Genomic DNA, 19,615 nt, shown 5'->3' with positions numbered 1-19,615 from the left:
GGAGTCAGCAGATGCAGCACAAGTGTACTTGAACACCAAACACCTCTGGATTTATGTAGTAGATTGCAGTGATTGCTGCTGTGTGATGATAAAAACGGATTCCTGGGAGCATTGAGGATCCTCTGCCCTGGTAGGTTCTCACAGCTCAGCTGGAAGCAGCCACAGCTGCCCTGTTCTGTGTTGGCCGTTGGCTTGAGGTCACTTCCAACCAGTGATTCTAGAAAGAACCCCAAAATTGTTCCAAACAAAGATGTGCTACAAAATTCCTTACCTTTAGTTGCAGCGAGAGCGGTCTGCCTGCGGGTTCCTTGCAGATGGAGGCAGCTGTAGCAAGCATGGATCCTAATGCCTCAGAGAAAACAGGTTTTCTTAAAAGGGTTTTTCCTTGTCTCATTTCCATTAGTTGCTTCCTAACCTCACTCCTTGTCCTTACTGATTAACAGGCAGAATTGATGGTTCGTTTGGAATACAGTGGTTAATATCCAACTGAAAGATCTCCACTGGTTTCCCTGTCCTCTAGCACATTTTGTTTCCCATAGGTAGATGCCTTGCTCTACTGGCACTCAGTATAAGAAATACGATGGCAACTTAACCAAGAAATCAAATTGCATCTCCTTTGGTATTTTTATTATTATTATTATTATGGTATTAGAGGACTATAAAATGCTTCTAGAGCCCGGATACCCTATATTCCATTCCATAGAACCATAGAATACCCTCATTTGGAAAGGACCCACAAGGATCATTGAGTCCAACCTCCAGCTCCACACAACACCACCCAAAATCCAAACCCTGTGGCTGAGAGTGGTGTCCAAGTGCTGCATGAACTCCAGCATCTTGGGGCCAAACAAGGATTAACTCTACCTAATGCTTTCCTGCTAGTTTTCAGAGTTGCTTTTTGTGGTTGAGGCTCCTGGTGATTGAGGTTTCATGTATATACTGGCAGATTCATCCTGCTGGCAAAAATCTGTGGTTTATATCTTGTCACTTGTCTTCTTCATCACAAGCACAGGGGAAATTCTCCCCTTTTCTTGGTAGCAGCCCTTTCTGTATTAGAAACCTGGTATCATTAGCTCTTCCTAAGATGCTGTCTGTAGTATACCAGTCTTAATCATGTGAACTGAAAAAGTGAGAGCCTCCTGGGTACCCATTCTTACGCCAGAATCGACTTCAGAACTGATGGTTCGTGGCCTTATTTATGCATGTATTTATTTTAATCCTGCTTAAACTCATCACGCTGCAAGTCTTTGTTCACTCTCTTGCCTGTTTGATCCCAATCCAAATGTTTGTACTTATACTTAATTTTAAGTTGTCAGCTCCTTAAAGCAAGACTGTCATCCTTCATGTCTGCAGAACTGCAGAGTGATTCTCTATTAATAATCTGCTGTGCCTCCCTACATTACAGTGTTGGAAAGTTACAGGGATGCCCTGGGTTGTTGCCTGTCAAGTTCTGCACGCTGCATGGGGGTCCTACCAGCATTGAGGAGCTGGAGGAACAGGAACAGAGCTGGATTAAATTAATCGTGTTGGTATGGTTTCTCAACAAGAAGGTAATTAATCACTGTGATTCACTCAGGCTGTGGAATGGGGGGTGGCAATGTAAAGCCATGGATCCTCATGTGATCGCCTTGCAACTCAGGCTGGAGGTTTAGCTTCTACTTCCTTCATCTAGCCCATTTTCTGTAATTTAAGCGAGAATCTACTGAAATTACAGTTTAGCTGTATTCTGTCTTTATTCTCGGCTCTTCTGTACTTTTCCTTTTTGTGTCATTTTTGTCAATTTGTGCTAACAAAATGACGTGAAGTAGTACACCCTCATTTGCAAACAAGGAAGCAAAGGCATGTGAAATCTCTTGACTCCAGTAATTGTAGTTCATATCTGGCAGATCTTAGACTGTATAGTAGATTATTATTTTTTTTTTTCAATTCACCTATTTTAAGCTTTAAGTGCTAAGAAATGCCTGCGGTCTGAAGAGGAGGAACGTTTCATTGAATCAATCCACACTGCAGCCTGCTCCTGGTGTGTGTGTACTGGCACCCTGCTTTGCTCCAGTTTGCTTTTTACGTTGTTGTATTTTTGGGTGTTAATTCTCCAGCCCAAGATCTCAAAACTCCAAATATATTTGGCTTTGAAACTCATGAGGTATCTGCATACCATTCTATTGCTGCCAAACTTTCTTCTCCTTGTGATGTGAATCCTTTTCAGCATATAATTTACCATCATGCCATGTTTTTTCCTTCCCTAAATAGCTATGGCTGAAAGATGCTCTGAGAGTACAGTGCCTGGGACATGCAGTCCTGATCCTGCACGACTCAAGAGAGCCAGGATTTCACTCCACGAGTTTGGTGTGCTAGCTTAATGATTAAATCAGCATTGTGTGTATAAAGTGAAGAAAGCAGGCAGAAAAAAACCAAACCTGCTAGTACTTACAGTGCTTTATTTTCCATACGTTCAACCAATTGCATAAACAGATGATGTTTACTGGGGACTTCTGGCTATAATTGACCCTCATCTTTTCCTGTGCACTTCCCAGCCTCTCCTCGAATTTTCCTATTGTTTCCTCTTAATCGCTCCACACTTAACACTGTTTTAAGCGGTGCTTTGCTGCTGCTTGAGACCATCTTACCAACTCCCTACAGACTGCTGTTCCCAACTTCTCAGCCTGATTTCGTTGGCAGTTGAAGAACTCAGGACACAAAGATACCTCTTCCAAAGTCTTCAGGCCTCCCAGCAGTTACAGCAGAATTGCTCTTCTGCTTTTACACGTTCTTCAGTATTTGGAGCAGGAATCTTTCCCTCTCTTCTCTCATACAGTTGCTTGTTGGAGGTTGCAGAAATGCATTACCCATTTAAGTAAGTGCATCTTAGTTTTGGAATTGCATAAACTGCAACTCTCCTATCGAGAGGTGGGAGAAGAGCCATGTTTAGAGTTCCAACAGTGCTCCCATGACTACTTGGGCAGGAACATCACGGAAGGGGAGCACTGCTGGCATGTAACAGCCCTTGTGGATGATTTATGGCTTTACACAAGCTTTTCCTAAACAGAGAGGTTTTCTAGAGTTGGCACCTCCTTGTTTGTCTCCATGCCCTGTTAGTTCTGTGTTCGGTGACCCGTGGTTATTAAAATTCTTATCAATAAAGGAGTTTCTGAGCAAGGTTCTGATTTTCTGTGATCATGCATAGCTTCTGAACTGAGCTTAACCAAAGCAATGCTATTCTTTTTTTTTTTTTTTTTTTTTAATATGCCTAATGTATTTTATAAAAAGAAATGTGTGGAGTTCAAGTAATATTTGCCTTCAATTACAGTAATTAAGTTGTCAGGACTCAAAGTCACCAAGGGAATGAGAAAATCCTTTCCTGGTTGGCCAGGGAATAATTGGTGTTCTGGTGGCGAGTGCATTTCACATCTTGGGGTGGAGAGGGAAACGTTCCGGCTGGCATCTGCAGCAGAAAACCTGGGAGACTGTTTGTCATTTTGCAATGCAAGATGTCAAAATCTACCCACAGAACGAAAAGGAAAAGAAAGTGACCTGGTTCACTTTGCTTTAGCGGGGCATCTATTTTTTGATCTGCGTTGGGGCTGGGATATGTATCTTTTAATAAGACAGTGACTACAAGTGTAACCTGGTCCATTTATTCTGTGGATTGTGTCTTGTCAAGCTTCTGCTGCAGCTCCCCTTTTGAATGCATGCTGTATTTATGTGTGTAGGTACGTGTGTTTTTTTCCTTGATGTGAAACAGCTCTTTGTGGACTTCTTCATAAACTTACCTGATGGTATTCCTGCAAGAAAAGTAAATCATTTTGATAAGTGTCCACACAAACATTACTGGAATCTCAAGTGTGGCGTTGCTTTCGTTCCACTGGAATAGCTCTCTTGAAAGCCAGTGTATGAGGAAATCGCTGCTCGTAATGCATCACTAATGACACAGAGTTGTGCATTCCTGCTCATGTGAGTAAAGGTTATGGATATATAAAGAGTCAGGCCTGCAAAACCTTACTTACATACCCTCACAAAACCCATGTCGGCTTGCAGGTGAAGCTCTAAAGAGAACCAGATGGCAGATCTGCATCATCATGCAGTAGCTATAAAGCGCTGTGATAAGTGCTTTCATTTCTCCCTGTTAGCTGCTGGCCTTCACCCTGTGCACTGCTATATGCACTGTGAAATACACCTGCTCTGATTTGCTTGCATTTTATATCAGTACACATAGAGGATGCGTGGGTAGAGTGGATGCTCCCATCTGTACGTGCATTTATGAATGGAAAAAACAGTATCTTAGTCAGTGTAAAATGTGGGGCTTTGCTAAAGGTCATCTGTGGCTTTTGCAGAGGAGAAGGCCATGCCACAGAGGGTTAGTTCTGAGTGCTTCAATATCGATAAGGCTGCGGGGAGACCTCATTGTGGCCTTCCAGTACTTGAAGAGAGTGTATAAATAGGAGGGGGAACGGCTGTTTACGAGGGTGGATAGTGATAGGACAAGGGGGAATGGTTTTAAACTGAGACACAGGAGGTTTAGGTTAGATCTTAGGAGGAAGTTTTTCAGCCAGAGGGTGGTGAGGCACTGGAACAGGTTGCCCAAGGAGGCTGTGGATGCCCCATCCCTGCAGGCATTCAAGGCCAGGCTGGATGTGGCTCTGGGCAGCCTGGTCTGGTGGTTGGTGACCCTGCACACAGCAGGGGGTCGGAACTGGATGAGCATTGTGCTCCTTTTCAACCCAGGCCATTCTATGATTCTGTGATTCATTCTATGATTCTGTGATCCATGTCAACAGGTCTGCATTTCAGCTGCTTTTTTAGCGTGTTTGTTTTGCAAGTCAGAGGTAATTTAACAAGTTATGTATTTCATCTTTTCATCTTGTTGCGTTTGTTGCTTTTACAGAGTCAGTTCTCCTCGTGCCACACGTAACATCCAGCTCAATGGCTGTAGTTTGCTTTTTGTTTTATGTTTATTTGCGAGGCACTAGGTTCTTTTTATAGTTGCTCACCTGCAGCTAGAGTTCAGCAGCTATTTATTTTGTGTATGCAGAAGCCTTGTAAGATCTAACCTGCAATGTTGTTTTTGCCATCTGATAACATATGATCAAATGGAGCATGTTTAAATAACAACGTCTAGGACACAATGACAGTAAACCAGCTACGAAACAAACATTTCTAAAGATCAGATAAGATGGAAGAGATGCATCAGTGCTGGATTACTCTGTACATCATAAGTTGTTGCATAGGAGGTATTCTAGGGCATTGGATTTCCTTTATGCCACAGGCTAACTGGTCATACTGCATTATTTTTTGTGTTATTCTGTGTCTTGGAGAGACATGTGAGACAAAGTGAGTGTAACACACAGTGTATAATAGTGTTATATGTAACCTGCATGAGTTGCACAGGAGTAGGTAAACAGTAAGAAAATGAAAAAAACAGAAAATCATATCCCCCCTCCCTACCTGAAGATCAGAGAATCATAGAGTAGTTGGAAGGGACCCATAAGGATCATCGAGTCCAATTCATGGCTGAACAGCCTCACTTCTGCCAAAGGCTGCCATTAATTTTCAAAGCTATGTATGGTTTTAAGTGCTTCTCGTATTTCAACTTTGTTTAAGGCTATTGTTTCTCTTTCTCAATCCTGCTCCTCCTTGTTCCCCTGCAGGATGAGGCTACTGATGCTGAATCTCAGGAAGAGAAGCATAGAGGCTCCTGGCTCTCTGAGTCTACAGACAGTGTCAATACTGTGAAGAGTGTTCTCACTGTCCAGGAATATTTTGCCGAGCGCATGGCAAAACTGAAAGGATCCCAGAATAAAGCAGAAACAAAGTTAGATGGTTGCTGCCCCACAGCAGAAACAGCCTTGGAGCTTTCAGAAGAACTGAAAACTAAAGCCAAGAAGAAAAAGAAGAAGCAGAAGAGAGATGAGGCAGAGAGTACAGAGCACTGTGAGAAACCACAAGGGAAAAAGTGTAAGATAAGTACCTTGAATGGGAAAGAACTGGATGCTCCTTTACATGAATGTCACTCAAAGAAAAAGAAAAGGAAACATAAAGAGCAGCATGATGGGGAAGGCATTAGTTGTGATGAAAATATGGGCGACGGAGAAATTTATATGGGAGTATCTGATGGGGAAGACCTCAGCGTTGAGGACTCTGAGGCAATGCAAAAGAAACGCCATAAGAAGAAGCACAAAAAGCAAAAAGAGGAGACAGAGGGGGGCACTGAAGGGACTCAGAGAAAGAAAAAGAAGCGCTGCAAGTAGGTTTAACTGTTTGAGAGTCAAACTGAGACTGTGAGGTGATTTGAACTTTATCATGCTTGATGAGGAGCCTAAGAAGCACCAGCCAGACATCATGTTGTTATTCAGTCGTGAGTACACCTGAGCTCTTCATCCTACTGAAACCACAGATTGTGTTTAAATATAGCTCTTACAATGGGGCTGAGAACACTGTGACAGGCCAACATGAGCTTCAGTGCCATTTAAAATGTATCCACGTATGGGGCCAAGACTTGCATGGCTACAAATCATATAATCATAGAATGGCTTGGATTGGAAAGAACCTCAAGGATCATCAAGCTTCAACCCCCCTGCCACATGCAGGGCCACCAACCTCCACACTTAATACCAGCCCAGGCAGCCCAGGGCCCCATCCAACCTGGCCTTTAACACCTCCAGGGATGGACGGGGCATCCACAGCCTCTCTGGGCAGCTGTTCCACCACCTCACCACTCTCTTGGCTACAAAGCAAGACTTGATAAAAAAAAGAAAAATCATTATGTTTTTCCAATGTGGCAAACCTAAGGTTCACCTTCAAAGTTGTGCAGGAGCTATGTTTTTACACAAGCAAAACCTGTACCTCCTTCAGTCCAGATTCATGCTGGTGTGACTCCATTTCAGACAACAGTAAGCAAAGTCAGGGCTGGTTTTAACCACTGCACTTAGGACAGTGGTAAATGGCCACCTGCTGCTTCGCACTGACTGACATCCTACTACTGCCTTTATTTGTAAAGCCACCATTGTTTTCACTTCTGAAAACTCAGCTCCTGGGAGCAGAAGGGATTTTACAAAACTGGATGTATTTTTTTTCACTGATTTTTGCAAAGTTATGTGTAATTTTTTCATTGATCTCCATTTACATACAAAATGAATGTTGTTTCTTCCCAAAATACTTGAGTCCAATTAAAGTGTCAGTACTAAAGAATGAAATAAAATAACTCCCTTAGTTCCCTATCCAGTAGTTAACTATTGTCAAGTAATATTAACTTTGAAACAGAGCTAGAGGAGCTGTGCCTTTATGATCCATATCTAAATCTTTGGTTCCCAGGCAGCATTCATGGTACTCGCAATGATGCACCCTCAAAAGATGTCTTGGCTGAGCAAAGTTTTGTATGAAATTAGGAGATCAAATAGATTTTATCTGCAGTAGTATTGCATTTACGGGTTGAAACCTTGCAGTTTACATTTATAACCAAATGAGAGCTTGTTCCTCATTGTAAACCTGGAAAGCAGTAACGAGGAGCTGAATGTGGTATGAAAAACATTGACAAGACGCAGATGTAATATGAAAGAATTTCCTTCAGCTGCTTTTATTGTCCATCAGGGGAAATGCAGCCCACAACACGTGGCCCACATGGCTTCAGTTGTTTTAGTTGCAGCTGAACTGGACTTCTCACTATGTAAGCTGTGTTGGTTTGCAAGCGCACCTTTCTTGCCCCAAGGAACACTCTCATTCATTGCAGCAAGATGAGTTGTGCAGTACTGTCAGGGAGAGCAAACTGCTTTTCCCTGTGCTCCCTGCTGGGGTGCTGGAAGATTTTAACCCTTATGGCATTTGCTTTTCAGCACAATGCAAATATTAGAACCCAGCATGATGCTGCTGTGCTGGGCTTGTCCCCTGCCTTCCTTCAATGACATATCCCATAAATACCATGAGATTGCTACACTTGGGACGTGAAAAAAAATCTATCTTCTCAATGGGAGAAGCACCAAAGTAATGTTTCACGTTAAATTGAAGCATCTGTGTGTTAAAGCAGCTCTTCTAGTTCCTTTCTCACTAGGAGTTGGAGTTTTTATTTGTCAGTAGAAGCCCCGCCATGTTTCCCATAATGCTGTTTTTAACTCCTAAGGAACTGAACTTTGCGGTCTCTTTGGAATTTTAAGTTTAAAAGTTGCTAGTAAATGAATAGGGTTTCCTTCTCCCAGTACTGCTGGGTTTGTTTGCTTGTTCTATTAATCTTCCACGAGTTTCTTCGTGCTAATTCCTACGGAAAGCATTTGGCCGGATTCCAGCGTTACTTACAGAAAGAACAAAAAAAGGAATAAATCTTTAAATTTATGGTGCTACTGCTATTAAGCACAGTCTGCCTATAATTTCAGTCTGCCTGAGATTAAAATACGGGCTACAAACGGAAGATTCTCTGTTTGTACAATAAATGGGAATTTCACTTTTTCCTGGGAAATGGGGGATTTTATTTTAATGTGCCTTGGGCAGAACATGGGTGGTGGGGGAAAAAGTCTTTCCCAACATGCTCGAATCTGAGAGAAGTGACTCACATTGCTGCACTTCTCTTTGTATGTTAGTGATCAACCAACTCTGTATCACGCAACCGAAAGCTCTTCAGGCCAGAGCATAAAATCATAGAATGGCCTGGGTTGAAAAGGACCACAACGATCATTTAGTTCCAACCCCCTGCTATGTGCAGGGTCGCCAACCACCAGACCAGGCTGCCCAGAGCCACATCCAGCAATGGTGCCTTCCCACATCCAGATGGTGCCTTGTGAAGTGGATGACCAATGCTGCAACTTATTTCAAAGTAATAAATAATTGTTTTTGTTTATAAGGGGCTGTGAGTCCAACTTTAACCAAATGGTTTGGCAAGAACGTCGTTTTAGAAAGAGTAAGAATTACATCATTACTTGGGTGGTGAAATTAGCAGAGTGTGATGAGCACAAATAAATGATTTGGGTTTATTCCCACAAAAGCTGGACGTGTAAATAGCAGTGTCTTCTGTTATCTGTTATACTCACATATTGCAGCACGAATTTAATGCACCTCCAAGTGAAATTACCCAGAAGCCAAGCAAAATGAGTCCCACAGTCCGCTTTTGCTTCCAGATTGAGAGAGATGCACACACAGCATTGATGCTGCATCATTTTCAGTCTTGTAACTAAATAGTTTTCCACGTTGGAGATCCCAGGTCACCAGAGACATAGAAGAAAATGACACTTTCTCATGAGTTACTTGTGGGTATGGAGTTGTTCCTCACTTTGAGCTGTGAAATTAATTATTGGTGCAAAGCCTGCTCCGTGGCAAGCTACATGAATTGCAATTGCAGTTCTGTGAACTTTTGCATTTGTAATTGCCTGAAAAGTAGAAACCACCTCCAAGGTGCCTTCAAGGGTCCCTTCCAACTCAAACCATTCTGTGATTCTGCTGCTCTATGGTTCTGGAGATGCAGGATTGATATGAGCACCACTCCTCCAATTTCCATCCAAGAATTGGTTGTTGGTGCTATTAAGCACAAGTTTCAAAACAAAAATTAAGATTCAGAACTTCATATCCTTATGTCTATGTGAATTTCAGCTGAGATGCAGCTGCTTTGTGAAATGTAGGAAATGCACTCAGGGACCCATTCAATTCAGCATCTTGTTAAATTAATGCAGTTTTCCTTTAAGCAAAAGACAGTTCCAGTGCTCATTTCTTTCAAATAAGCAGCTCTTGGCAAAATTAGCTGAATGCACCAATGTAATTAACCAATTTTCTCTTGTTTAAACACACAAGACTGAAATTCTTCAAGCACGCACCTTCAAAAGGCACCATTTACGTCACGAAACCTCCAGACCTGCCAACACTGAGGGGAGGAAGGAAGCTGCAAGAAGAGAGAAAAACCACACAAAGTCACTGGAAACACTACATAGCATCATGCCAGCCTTAGAAAAAAACCTGACAGCAATGTGGCCTCGAACAATGTGAGGATTGCTCGCATCTGTCTAGCTCCTGGGCACGGGCGTTTGCTATGGGACTGTGAATCTCAGCCACAGCACTTGCAGAGTGGTTGGATGGCAATAAGGGCCAGCTTGTCCAACTTGTGGCCCTGCATGGCTGGTAGTGTGGTCACCTCCATCATGGCAATTCAACTCAAAAGGCACATGATGTCTCTTGACCAGGCTTTCACCAGCCCTCTTTTAGCAGAGGGAAAGATCCTTCACTTCACAATCAAACCCTATTGGTGTCATTGCTTCATGGCAGTGCCAGCATTTGTGGGCTGTTGAGGATGTTGGTGGGATGGCAGTTGACACTGAACCTCCCCACCAATGTCCCATGATGTGTGGTTGCCACGTGACAGATGGTAGCAGAAGGGCAGTCTGACAGGATGGGCGTCTGGCATGGAAATGCTCTTTGTATTAGTTGAAATTGCCATGGAAATAAATAGGAGGCATTACTTTCAGTGCAAGCCACGTATATACAGACCAAGACAATTCTTTTGCACTCAGTGCAGCCAGAAGGCCGGGCAGCCATCAATCAGGGTGTTGTCCCTCTACTTATACCTGGGATAAGCAAACTTGTCTTTCTGTAAGCAAACTTTTGGTGATGTGGGGCTGGTAAATATGATGAAAAGAAAAAGGGGGAAAAAAAAAAAGAAAAAAGAAAAGGGTTGTGGTTGCAGCAGTGGGAAAATTGTCCCGATGCCAAAGTGAAACTCCATTTCTCAGCAAGTCAGAACTTAAATTCTGCTTCTGAGTCACTCCGAGTTTTGTGTTGGATTTTTTTTCCCCCCGTTTTGATCAATTTTAAAAGGTAAGGCAATTCTGCTGTCCCCTTCAAACCAACCCAAATGTATTTTAGGCTGTTAAAGCTGGATTTCAGAAATGGTGCTGGTGGAAATAATGACCACTGTGTGCTGAAATGTTCACATTTTACATCTTTCTCTGCAAAGGGAACTCTGTGGCATCTCCCAGCATCCGGACAGTGCCTGGATGGGAAGGAAGGAGGAGGCAAAGCAGCCTCTGCACAACCACCCATGGGGAGGAGGGCTCCATTTGTAATTAAGGAAGATGCAACTATTGAGCTAATTTAGGATTTGTGCTTCCTCACACGTTTTTTTCTTCTATCGAAGGTGGGGGGTGGGAAGGTGAAAAGGGAATCACCTTTTGGGGTTAAAGCACCAAAACGGGGGATTTTTTTAGAGAGTGGTTATGGGCTATATGGATTCTTTGTGCCACCCCGTGGGAGCTGCTGCCACCGTTCCCCAAGACATGGGGAGAACAAAGCTTCCTTCCCCCCTTTGTCTGCTGGCTCTGGTTTAGCTCGGCAATTTCCCCGCTATCAAATCCCTGCGAGAGATCCTGCCTCTTCCCGTGCCCCAGATACAGGTGAGCGTGGCGCTGCAACCCAGGAGGTAAGCAGAAAATAAAGTCCAGAGGAGCTTTCCCCGACTGCTGCTAATTACCCCGTGCTGTCGCAGGGAAGAGGTGGCATTTTCACATGGCCTGGCTGCCTTTATGTAACGTGGCGCTGCCTACAGGACAGGTTTAACCTGCATTTTCAGTAGGGCGCAGAATGAAACCCATCTTACTAATGCAATCAGAATGCCAGGTGCTAAAGGAGAAGGGGGGAAAAAATAATAAAAGCGCTTCTTATTGGGTCCGAGAGCCTCCGTGGATTTTTTCCTTTCCTCTCATCCTGGAATTGCAATGCAGGACAGACTCAGCCACGTTGTGCCAATGGATTCCGATGGCATCCATCCATTCCTTTCCTTTTCCCTGGACAGGATTTATTGTAGCACTGCTGTTAAAAAATCTCCTGGTCCCCAGGGCCTCGAGTGTAGAGCTGGTGGTGCTATCATAATGACTGTATCCAGGCCTCGTGCATCCCAAGAGCTTAAAATAATGCTGAGCAGCGTAACGTGTTCAAAAGAAAAACAGCCTGAGTTTCAGTGTGTTTTAACTCCTACTAAAGGGAAGCCTAAAAAAGAGGATGTGGAAGGTTTTCTCCCTCAGTTTTCCAAGAGGATGGAGAGTTTCGTCTTTGGGTCTTTGCTCTTTGGATCTTTGTTTGTTGGGTTTTTGCTCTTTGAGTCTTTGCTCATTGGGTTTTTGCTCTTTGGGTTTTTATTCTTTGGGTCTTTGCTCACTGGGTTTTTGCTCTTAGGGTCTTTAGTCTTTGGGTCTTTGCTCATTGGTCTTTGCTCTTTGGGTGTTTATTCTTTGGGTCTTTGCTCTTTGGGTTTTTATTCTTTGTGTTTTTGCTCATTGGATTGTTTTCTCTTTGGGTCTTTGTTCACAGCATTTTGTTATTTGGGTCTTTGCTCACTGGGTTTTTTGCTTTTTGGATCTTTGCTCATTGGGTCTTTGCTCATTGGGTCTTTGCTCTTTGGGTTTTTGTCCTTTAGGTTTTTGCTCTGGGTTTTTGCTCATTGGGTTTTTGCTCATTGGGTCTTTGCTCTTTGGGTTTTTGTCCTTTAGGTTTTTGCTTTGGGTTTTTGCTCATTGGGTTTTTGCTCATTGGGTCTTTGCTCTTTGGGTTTTTGTTCTTTGGGTCTTTGCTCTAAGTTTTAGCTCATTGGGTTTTTACTCTTTAGGTCTTTGCTCATTGGGTCTTTCCTCATTGGGTTTTTGCTCATTGGGTCTTTGCTTATTGGGTCTTCGCTCTTTGGGTCTTTGCAACAAGTCCCAGCCCTGTGTAGCCAAGCACTGGAAGATGTGGTCCCTATGGAAAACTGTATGGAAAAAAGGGGAGGAGAGACACGTGGACCAGTGCAGCATTTTGTGGTGGAGTCACCATCGCTGAGGGTGTTAAGCAACATGGAGATGTGGCAGTGAGGGATGTGGTTAGTGGGCATGGTGGATATGGGTTGATGGTTGGACTTGAAGGTCTTGGAGGTCTTTTCCAACCTCAGTGATTCCAGGATTCTATGATTCCCCACTGCAAAACACACAGGAGTGGGGTGAGGGCTCGGCAGCCCCCTTCCCTGCTCAGTGCCAGCACTTTGAGCTGTGACATGGGGCCAGCATGGCTCCGAAACCCAGATGAAAGGCGATTGCTCTGCGTGTGTCAAGGGTTTGTCAACCTATCCCAAGCTCAGGAAATCTCCTGCGCCTTTTAGATCGAAGAGAAGTTTGCCTTCCTGTTGTATTCCCAGATAACACAGCTCTGATCGAGCCTGCGTGTAAATAGCTTAATAGATTTAACCAGTTCCTTTGGAAAATGTGGTTTCCGCGAAGTTTTTGGATGGTCCTGGGGAGCAGCACCGCAGCAATGCCACAAACCAGGAAATTCAGACAGATCACAAACCTCACTTCCCATCCCCTTCAACCAGCCCAGAGTCAATAGGAACACCCAGGCACACGGATCTACCTGCACAAACACCCTGCCCTTGGATTTTTTCCCTTCTCTCTGCATCGGGGGCAGCTCAAGGAAATGCCTTCCCCTCTGGCCCCAAAGCTTTCTGGCAGCTCAGGGAGGAAATCCACCATCAGTCAAAGCCAAGCCCATGTCAGGGGGTCAGAATCATAAAGGAATCAAGCGGCTGAAATATATTCCTCAGGGCTGAATTGGGCGAGGGGTCTGGTTTGGTCCCATCGTTTTCATGCCGGTTCTACGTCCCAACTGGAACAGAGCTCCCCAAGGGGGATTTTCCTGCACCAAAATGGGATTTTAGGATTTGTTCATGGGGTATGTGGCAATGTGATGGTGCTGCTTCCATCCCATCTGGGTTTTGCAACCACGACACACAGCAGTGAGAAGACCCATAAAGTGTCATGTTGGCTCTCCTACCTCCTGATGTCCCAGAGGTGAGCAGTGGGGACTTAACGGGGTTGCTGCAGCCCCTCTGCTGTCCCCAGCTCTGTGTGACCCTGCAAAACTCCCAACCAGGTCCCAGCTTCGTGCCATAGGAGGGAGGTGGGAATTTGTGGTAATGGGGTGAGAACACACAGCACAGATGCCACAGCACACACATATGGTTTGGGCAGAAGGGCTCAGCTTGCCAAAACATTAGGAGGGGTTTGAAGGAGCCAGCAGTGAGGGGGGTAGGGGAGGGGAGGAGGGGAACACTTCTGGGGCCATTTCCCTTTTCCTTTTCCAACCCCCCTACACCTCTTCCCTCTTCCCTGTGATATATCATGTGCTCCCATCCCTTCTCCCCACTTTTCGACAGCTTTGAAGGTGTAGGTGGGAGCCCAGCTCCCCCCCTCTCCCCCCTCCATCTCCCGCCGTGCAAAGCAAAGTACAAGAAAAAAAAAAAGGAAAGAAAAGAAAAGAAAAGAAAAAGAACTGAAATTCTATTATAAAGGGGAGGGGGCGGCGGGGGGGAGAGGGGGGTGGGCAGCGAGGTGCTGTGTGCCCCCTCCCTTCCCCTCTCCAACCTCCCCCGGGGGTGCCGGGCAGAGGGTGGGGAGAAGTTTTCTCCTGCCCGGGTGAGGAGTTTGCAAACAAGGAGGAGCAGCCCCGTCCCTTCGGTGTCATTGGAGGAGGTTTTTTCCAAGGAGCTCATAAATACGGGGAGGTCGGGTGGGGAGGCTGGGACTGCGCGGGGACCCCGAGGGCAGCGCAACGCAGCGCAGCGCAGCGCGGCGGGCGGAGGAGCTGCGGGGGGCGGGGGGGGCCGGGCCATGGCCGCTTTAATGAGCACCTACCCATGGCCGGAGAGGTTGGAGGGGGGGGAGGCCGAGGGGCTGCAAGCGGGGCCGCCCCCAAGGTGCCCACCGGGAGAGAAGGGAGGCGAGAGTCGCATCCGCCGCCCCATGAACGCTTTCATGGTGTGGGCGAAAGACGAGAGGAAAAGGTTGGCCGTGCAGAACCCCGACCTGCACAACGCGGAGCTCAGCAAGATGCTCGGTGAGGAGCCGGGGCGGTGCGGGGGTCGGGGATTGGGGGGGGGTGGAGAGCTCGGGTGGTACCTGTGTGGGCATCCCATGGTGCTGGGAGGAGGAGGAAAAGCCCACCCAGATCTCGTACCCCAGGGTGGGCATCCACACGCCCATCCCGTGGGAGGCAGAGCCCCGGGACAGTGCCTGTGGGGTGACCTCCCTTAGGACATCTCACAAATGGGGTCCTGCACCCCGAGTATAGGAAACCCTGTGTGCTCCTCGCTGCCCCTGGAGCTACAAACCCCACTGAGCGCATGTGGAGGGGCCCCCAAATTTTCCTGCCTGTCTTTGCTTTCCCACTTTCCCCCTCCCCCCCTTGTGATTTTGGGGTGTTTCTGCTGTTTCTTTGCAGGGATCTCACCCCTGTATTGAACTCAGATTTCCACCCCACACTCCATATCCACTATTGCCCCCCTTTCCAAATCCTCATTTCTTGTGCCACGCTGCGGGAAAACAGAGTCAACCAGCCCAGAGAGCCTGAGAACAAGCTGCCCGAATTGCAACACTCCTCCATCCAGCCTCTTACCCAAACTTTGTGTTTCCTTGGATAGTTCTGCGGTGTTTTCTTTGGTGGGTTTTGGGGTTTTCTCCTTGCTGGTTTTCCAAGCAGCATCTCTACTTATGGTGTCATTTCTGCTCTCTCTCTGGCGATGGAGAATGCACTGAACCTTTCTGATCTCCTCATTTCTACCCCTAAGGATCAGCCTGGGATATCCATACAGTGGGATATGAACCCCCCCCTCCCCCTTGCTCTGGGAATATCTGGTGCAGCTCATGTTTTGGGTGGAAGCATTGTGTGCAGGGAGTGATGAGGTCGCAGTGCCCAGGGCTGGGATGCATCCAGGGACACCTTGCCCTGACCCCTGCTCAGCCAGGCATGGCCCCACACGGCACCACTTCCCCGCCGGGCTCTGAGTCCCAGCCAGGCAGTGCAGGATCCAGCCCTGGGGGAGTTTATTTGCCTTGGGTTGTTTGCAATGGGGCTCGGTGCACACTGAGCACAGCATGACCCTGCTTGGGGACTCAGGATGGGGGTAGGATGTTGGCAAACAGCTTTCAAACCCCTTTCCTCACCATCTCGTCCTCATACGGTGTCTGTAGGATGCATCTTCTACATGGCAATGGGATACCCCAACCCTCCTATGGGTTGGGAGCCGGGAAGACGGCATCTGTGGGTGCTAAGGGGAGTTCTGTTCTCCTTTGCAGGCAAATCCTGGAAGGCTCTGAGCCTCTCACAGAAGCGACCCTATGTGGAGGAGGCCGAGCGGCTGCGGGTCAAACACATGCAAGATTATCCCAACTACAAGTACCGGCCGCGGAGGAAGAAGCAAGTCAAGAGGATCTGCAAGCGGGTAGACCCCGGTTTTTTGCTGGGCAGCCTCGCACGGGACCAAAATGCTGTGCCTGAGAAGCGGACCTGTGGCCGGGCCGGGGGTGAGAAAGAGGGGCCGGGTGAGTATCCCCCTCGCCCAGGGCTGCCGCCCATCCGGGGCTACCGGGATCCCTCAGGCAGTGGCAGCAGCACCAGCGTGGACGCCTACCCCTATGGGCTGCCCACCCCTCCTGAAATGTCTCCGTTGGACGCCATAGACCCTGAACAGAGCTTCTTCTCCTCACCCTGCCCTGAGGAACATCACCGCTCCCACCTCGCCGGAGCTTCCTTCTCCCCGGAGTATGCGGGCAGCTCCCTCCCATGCAACCACCACCCTCTCAGCCCCATGCCGCAGCCAAATTCCTGCATGATCCCCCCGGCCTCCAGCTGTCCTCCCCTTCCTCCTCCTCCTCCTCCAAGCTACTACACACCCGCTTTCCCCTCTCTGCACCCCACCAGCCTCCATGCCCACCTGGGCCAGCTGTCTCCACCGCCCGACCACCATGGCTTTGACACCTTGGACCAGCTGAGCCAAGCTGAGCTGTTGGGGGAGATGGACCGTAATGAATTTGACCAATATCTCAACACCCCCGGCCACAGCGACCACCATGCTGGAGGCTTGGCCAATGGACACGTCCCTGCGGCCTCAACAGCTGGCAGCTCCCACGCTGCAGAGACCAGCCTCATCTCCGTCCTTGCCGACGCCACGGCCACCTACTACAACAACTACAGCGTCTCCTAGAGCCATGGCCACGTAGACCTGCTGAGGAAGGGCCTGACAGTATTGCAAGGGGACATTGCTCGTTTCCCCTTAGGGTGTCCGAATCCAAACCACGAGGGCCATGGAGTCTCCTTGGTGCTCAGGTAAAGGATTTCGGTCGTCAGCTTGCCACAGGTGCAAAGCGTTGGGTGTCGTGCTCCAAAATGGCCAAGGGGGGTTCCTGTTGTCAAAGCCCCTCTTCCAAAGCAGAGATGGTCTGGGTGCACAGGAAGGCTGCATCCTGCTTTGGGGTACCCTCAATTCTGCTTTGGAGTTGGGAGGGTCGCGGCAGCTCACAGACAGCATGGGTGAAACCCCTTTGAAGGGGAGAAGTGGGGAAAAAGGGAAGATTTTGCTAAACGAGCATGTGATCTGTGCGTGTGCTTTACCCCAAGAGCCTACTCTGGGTCTTGGGCCCAGGCAAGCAGTGCTGCCCCGTGTCCCTGCTCTTGGTGATGCTGCCTTCCAGCCAGGCCAAGCACACCAGCAGAGTCAAACATTGCCTTTCCCCCATCCCCAAACATGTCATGTTGTCCCAAGTGGTGTCTTCATCCCTGGGGACACCCTAGAGAGCAAGGCAGCAGCGCTGGGTGGGCACCAGAGGCAGCTTGGGATGCAACCTCCATGCATTTCGGGTGAGGCTGAGATCAGGGGTGCGTGGCAGGATCCGGCCCTCTATGGATCCTGCTTGGCCTCCCAACAAGAGCGATCCCAAAGTGGGAGCAGCAGGAGCTCCGCACCCCACCAGGCCAGGAAAAAGCCTTCGGATGAGCACTTTGGCAAAGAGATGATGATGTAGCAGACACGTTTTTATCAAGCATCCTTTGAGGACGAACGCTTAATGTTTCGAGCCGCAGTGCCCAATGTCTCCTCTAACTTCCGCGTATTATTGCTTGTAATAAAGCTGTACATTGATTTATTCCTTCCATTATTCCTCCCCTCGGATTTTGTATTGCTCGAGTTCTCTTTCTTTTCATAAAGATGAAGCTTTATTTTAAATCAGTTATATGACATGATTAATCTTAGTGTTTACTGTATGGCACTTGGTAATGATTAGTTAGTAGCGTGGCTATGATTTTCTGGTTTCAGTCCCGGACGTGTATTAATAATAATTGCAAATAATACTTAAAAAACACGACTTTTCACAGGTTTTTAAGCTAATACATTCCATCTTTTTTGTGAGACTCTATGCATTTTGAATGAGTGTACATATGAGTTTGCATAAAATATTTAATTTAAATAAATATGTTTTTATACGATGATTGTTTTATGATTTAAATTGCTGTAGCTATTGACAAAGTTTTCAAAGGAGAAACATTTCCTGTGCGAGTGCTATTTTTTTAAGGTTTTTTTGTTGTTGTTGGTATTTTCAGCCAAACTCTTCTACTTCTGTTTTTTGGTTGTTGTTTTGTTGTTTTGTTTTGTTTTTTTTTTTTAATAAAAAAGATCTGTGGTTATCTTTACAAATTGTGGATTGTTTTCTGATAGAACACCTTGAGGTAGGACCTATACATACTTTTCCTTGCAGTGCGTTGGTGGGGCAGCACGTCATCCTTGATCCCACTTTCATCATCTCGTGGGTAGACCTTTCAGAGCTGGGTTCTACGTAGGTGACACCGTGAGGTTAAGGCAAGGCTTTGCCTTTGGCGTGTCTGTGCACGGGTGATGGAGGAGCAGATTACCTAATGCACGTTGTGATGACTGCCTGTGTATGTTGGCTGGAAGGGGCTCCAGAGGTCACCCATCCCAGTCCAATCCAACCCAACGCAACCAGGCTGCCTTGCCTTCCAAACTTCTTCGACTTGTGACTCAGCCAGCCTGTAGTCCCAGAAGGTGGATGACTGGCCAGGGAGGCACCAATATACCCCTGTCCTGTGCTTATAGGATGATTTGGTTTAGAAAGGACCATAATGATCATCTAGCCCTGTGGTACTCCTTTATCCCCAACTCTGTCCCCATGGAGATAATTCTGTGTTCTCCTCTGCCCATTGCTCAGGCATCCAAACCCACACTTGGCCATGTGAAGCTGGGCACCCTGCTGTGAACTGGATGACTTGGGCTCACTGCCGTGACTCTTGGCACTGGCGTGACACCAGGGCACAAAGCCTTCTGCTGGTACCAGCACTGATGGAGCAGCATAGCCAAGGCAGCGTTGCTTTGTCAGGGTGTTTAATGGTTCTGCCACGGCTCTGCCTTTCAACCAGTGAACTCTGATGGCTGCTTCCTTCCAAGGAAGCTCTCACTGGAGGGCATGCCCACCACAGGGACACTTCAAAGGTTCCCTTCTGCTGCCCCAGGGGCACCTGGGGATGTTGCAGTGAGGTGGGACGCATCCTCCTGGTGAGGAGAGCCCACAAACGAGACTAACTCAGCTCTGTGTATCCATCCCCACTTCCCTGTGGGACACTGGCAGTTCCTACTCCTTGTTACCATGTCCTGATTGCCATGGGATTGACTCAACTACCCCAAAAGCATCGTCCCTGCCTTTCTTCTCACATATTTGTTGTTGCAAATCGCAAAGCCCATGCTCAGAGCTCTCAGTGATGGATAGAGTCTTTCTCCTGGGGGAAAAGGGCTTTCTCTGCACACTCCAGCCTTGTGACTCCCATGAGATGAGCCTGTCCCCAC

At 47.1% G+C, this 19,615-nt stretch overlaps 2 protein-coding genes across 2 annotated transcripts in view; both read left to right on the top strand.

The window, feature by feature from the left end:
- PINX1 (PIN2 (TERF1) interacting telomerase inhibitor 1) overlaps positions 1 to 11,651 on the top strand; it is a 66,819-nt gene extending 55,168 nt beyond the window's left edge. The window contains exon 7 of the mRNA XM_031603823.2: positions 5,646 to 11,651. Within this exon, the coding sequence (XP_031459683.2) occupies positions 5,646 to 6,245 (600 nt within the window). The 3' untranslated portion in view covers positions 6,246 to 11,651. The remainder of the gene's footprint in view (positions 1 to 5,645) is intronic.
- A 2,897-nt stretch (positions 11,652 to 14,548) lies between these two features.
- SOX7 (SRY-box transcription factor 7) lies at positions 14,549 to 18,356 on the top strand. Its single transcript, XM_031603824.2, has 2 exons — positions 14,549 to 14,823; positions 16,062 to 18,356. The coding sequence occupies exons 1-2, from the start codon at positions 14,598 to 14,600 to the stop codon at positions 16,967 to 16,969; spliced, it is 1,134 nt and encodes a 377-aa protein (XP_031459684.1). The 5' UTR covers positions 14,549 to 14,597; the 3' UTR covers positions 16,970 to 18,356.
- The last annotated feature ends 1,259 nt before the right edge of the window (positions 18,357 to 19,615 follow it).

The sequence above is a fragment of the Phasianus colchicus genome, chromosome 2 (assembly GCF_987193195.1).
Source record: "Phasianus colchicus chromosome 2, bPhaCol1.hap1.1, whole genome shotgun sequence".
Classification (NCBI taxonomy): Eukaryota; Metazoa; Chordata; class Aves; order Galliformes; family Phasianidae; genus Phasianus; species Phasianus colchicus.
The sequence above is the reverse complement of the archived record's forward strand: the minus strand, read 5'-3'. Positions and strand labels throughout refer to the sequence as shown.